At 54.1% G+C, this 3864-nt stretch overlaps 2 protein-coding genes across 2 annotated transcripts in view; both read right to left on the reverse strand.

Annotated features, from left to right (window-relative positions):
- The window catches only part of IGBP1 (immunoglobulin (CD79A) binding protein 1), a 12956-nt gene extending 12306 nt beyond the window's left edge, over positions 1 to 650 (reverse strand). The window contains exons 1-2 of the mRNA XM_009326674.1: positions 523 to 650; positions 158 to 254 (exon numbers count right to left, since the gene is read on the reverse strand). Coding sequence (XP_009324949.1) covers positions 158 to 254; positions 523 to 650 — 225 coding nt within the window. The remainder of the gene's footprint in view (positions 1 to 157; positions 255 to 522) is intronic.
- A 1443-nt stretch (positions 651 to 2093) lies between these two features.
- LOC103919182 (protein Wnt-11b-like) overlaps positions 2094 to 3864 on the reverse strand; it is a 2948-nt gene continuing 1177 nt past the window's right edge. Inside the window, exons 3-4 of the mRNA XM_009326647.1 lie at positions 3140 to 3432; positions 2094 to 2336 (exon numbers count right to left, since the gene is read on the reverse strand). Of these exons, the coding sequence (XP_009324922.1) occupies positions 2162 to 2336; positions 3140 to 3432 (468 nt within the window). The 3' untranslated portion in view covers positions 2094 to 2161. The remainder of the gene's footprint in view (positions 2337 to 3139; positions 3433 to 3864) is intronic.

Raw genomic sequence — 3864 nt, forward strand, 5'->3', positions numbered from 1 at the left:
GCATTTTAAAAGAAAAACTCAAGATAGCTTTTTGGCCTTCGGCAGCTGTGACGGAAGCCTTGCAGCTGTGGCTTTACTGTCACTCTGGGAAGGCTAGATGTCAGCAGCCAGATCAAGTCAATGGCACATTAACAACTGATAATGATAGTTAACTCACTTGGTTAACTATGTGAGCATATGCTTCACCCCTGAGCATTTCAACTTCCAGCTCCCAGGCTTGTCTCAAGCCACCTTTGACTCTCGGCTGTTTTTCACTGTTAATACAGAAACCTGGAGCACATTAAGTGGAGGGGACAGTTTACAATAAAAGCTCATGAATTGATTCCGTGACCCAGCAGAGGCTATTAAAAATGATTGAATGAATATGGAAATGAGTAATCGTACAGCTGGACTCGGGGCTGAACGCGGCCAACTCCATTCAGTGCAAACCACAAATAAACCAAGGCGCACGCAAAGCTGCCGGAGTCTCAAGGTCATGGTGTGAGCTGCAGGAAATTGCCCTAGGATTTCTATCACGTTTACCTGTCCTCCTTGTGCTGTGGGTTCTCCTCAGCACCTGTGTATTTAGACTCATCCTTTCTCTCCAAAGGCTGCATGACCAGGAACCTCTTATCCCATAGCTTCCACGCTAGGGGAAGTGGGGGGGCCATCGGGGTAGCCCCCATCCCTGCCTCCCGACCCCTTGCTGTTCCACACACGCACGCTTGGCTAGTCCAGCCCACATTCACAAGGATCAGAAAATAATCCCGGACTGCCTCAGTTTCCAGCCACCAGTGCTGAATCCCAGGAAGCCAGATTCCTTGCTGGCTGGTCAGAGACCTGAGGAAGCAGGTGGTAGAAACCTTCCAACAGGTTTTCCGTATGCGCACGGTAGCTGAGGCTGACAGATATCTGTAATTGAAGGCAAACCTGGGCCAACGAGCAGAGTTAAAACTGAACTGGTTCCCCGCTGCATGTAAGGGTAAGGACACGGGGCTTTATGCTCTCCTTACAGCCTCGCTTTCTCTGTGGCCAGCTGAGAAGGAGATGGAGGAAGGAGGTTGTCCTAGGAAACATGTCACAGAGAGGTATAGTATAATACATTTATTTAAAAGACACACACCAGAATCCCACTTACATTAAGTATAGAGACTAAAGGTTCGTTCTTATTTCCCAAGGGCCCTGGAGTCGTGTCCTCTCTCCACGCCAGAGTGCCAGCACACCTGGCATTAAGGGGGTGGAAGGAGTGGGCTGAAGACCTTAGTGGTCTAGAAGAAGGGGCAGGAAGGACGAGCCACGAGTATGCCATGCGTTGAGTGGGCTTCCACCTCCAACACAAGCCCAGAGGGCAGAAGCTACAGTGCTGCCATGGCTGCCTTGTTAATACAAGGCTGCTAGGTGCAGTTTTGCCACGCTGCCCTGCTTCGCCAGTCTCCGGGGCCGCTCCTGTCCTTAGGTCTGTGTGCCATCATCAGTCAAAGATGAAGGCTCATTACTGTGAGGGCAGCGGCAATCTCCATGCAGGTCGTGGGGAGGATTGATGAGTTCTGTCTCCTGGAGCAATAACTGGTTCTGCCTTTGTCCAAGCCTGGTCTTCGCTTCAGATGCTGCAAAGGGCACTGGACCAGTATTTGCCCCTGAGGAGGAACACTCAGTGGTGTTGGGTGAGCCCACAGCAGAAACCTGCCCCCAAAGGAGCCACCCGTGACCCCCTCACCCGAAGCAGCTTTCTTCCCCTGCAGCCTTCTCCCAACGGGCAACTCTCTACCCCCCTTCCCATCCATCACTCCTGGCTTTCAGGCCACTGTCAGAAACCTCCTGCAAAGAGACAATGGCAGCCCAGGGTCCCCATTCACCCCTGGAGAAAAGGGCCTGTGCATGCGGAGTGATAAATGGTTTGTCCCCAGCTGGAGACAGAGGGCTGGATGCTCCCGATCAGCTGCAGGAGGGCAGCCCTTTGTCTTGCTCTGGAGAGATGGAGCAGAGGTCGGCCCCCAGTCTTCGGCTTCCCGGCATCTCTCAGTTTGAGGTCTTCCGTGGTAATGCAAGAGTCCAGGCTTCCCGCATAGCCCCCTTCTTGCCCGTAGCTCAGAGCATCCCTTGCGGTTGGCGTTTGGTCTCCAGCTGTGCCCCGGAGGATACCAGCGCAGGGGTCCTCCCGCCTGCTGTCACGCCTCTGGCGTTATTTACAGACATATCTCTCCACCTTCCGCCGACACTTCTTGCACACCACGTAGCAGCACCAGTGATACTTGCAGTGGCATCTCTCCACCACCTCCTCCGTGTAGGTGTTGTAGCCGCGGCCACAGCACATCAGGTTGCAACTGTCGCTGCCCACGGAGGTCTTGTTGCACTGCCTGTCAAGAGGAGGATGCACAGGCGGGAGCTGAGGGAGCGTACCTGCCCAACCGTGGTGGTGGTGCTGACCACAGCTATCTGCCCCAGCCTCCTCCCAGAGCTTACGTGCCCATAGCAGGAGGCAGCGAGGTGCAGGGGTCTGCTTGCAAACTGGGGTTGATGTCAGCTCGTGTTACTACGGCAGTGTTTGAGCAGCTGTGGCTGAGGCTGGGCACACTCACTCTGTATCACACTGGGGGCAGGAACTTCCCACGGAGAAGGAAGGGTGCATGGCTACGACCAGGAACTTCTGCTACTGCTAAATCTAACAGGGATTGCAAGTCACAGCCCTGAGGCAGTCCTGGCTTGGCCTTCAGACGAGGCTTCCCCATCCCTCTAAAAACTCCCCCCCCACCCCCTGCAATTGCTCCAGAAAGGAGATATCTGGAAAGCACCGCAGACTCCAAGGAGTGCTCAACCGTTCTGGTTAGCGGAAGCACCCAAGGGCTTGCAGGGAGAGCTGATATTTTCCTTTCTGACTCCTCAGTGGATGAATCCTGTCCTGGAGAGTGGAGCTGACGGACTCTCAGTGAGGGCTCTCCCTTGCCTTTATACCTGCATAGCTCTGGAAAAATAATATCTACCTTCCTGCCCACCTTGGGACTTAAAGATGCAAAAATTTCACGGCAGTCCCTGTGGTGTCCCCATCTAACGGGGGACCGCACATCCACACCAGCTTCCCAGAGCATGCTCTCAAGCCCAATGGCACAGACACTCGTGAAATAGGAGGCTGAGTTACAGCGTATCTGCAGCAGTTTCTTACCTATCCTGTGTCCCCAGAGACCCCAGGTGGAGATTCGGCGTGCAGTAGTCGGGAGAGTTGATGAGATAAACCAGATCCGTCTCTTTCACTGGTCTGACGTCCATTTCTTTGGGTATCAGCTGCTTCCTGGGCCCTATGAGCCGGTGGGTCACCTTGATGGCTGCCAGGTACTTGGACTTCAGGTCAGAGGCGATTTCATCCAGGTTTGGCAGTCCCTTCCAACAGGTCTTCACTGAACAGGAGCCTGAAACACCGTGGCATTTACACTTGGTATCCAGGGAGTCACTCAGCACCTGCAGAGGATAGGAAAACAGATGAATTTGCTTCTGCTTTCTCCTGGTACCCACCCTACCGATTGATTTGCAAGAGCATCCATGGGAAGTTTCAAGAGATGAAAGAGCTCAGCTGCTTACTGCCACCTTTAAATGAATATAATGGGGCAATCAAGGACTCAGCCCTGCTTCATTCCCCTTGTGATAAGAACCTAACCCTTGGGGAACTCCCTGCTGGAGCTTGCGGTGGGGCTGGTGGCTTCCCTAGCCAACACGGGTGCAGGATGGCCACGTCCTCACCCGGGGAACACGGGTGCATGAAAGCACAAAACCCCGCAGTTCTGGGCAGGGCTAGGGAGCCCAGCTGGAGCGGGGCAGGACGGGCCTCTGCTCCCATGAGAGCGGCGGAAAGAAGTACTGGAAGTACTGGCGTGAAGTGGCAAATATCTTGCC

This window comes from Pygoscelis adeliae, unplaced genomic scaffold, assembly GCF_000699105.1.
Source record: "Pygoscelis adeliae isolate BGI_AS28 unplaced genomic scaffold, ASM69910v1 Scaffold216, whole genome shotgun sequence".
Lineage (NCBI taxonomy): Eukaryota > Metazoa > Chordata > Aves > Sphenisciformes > Spheniscidae > Pygoscelis > Pygoscelis adeliae.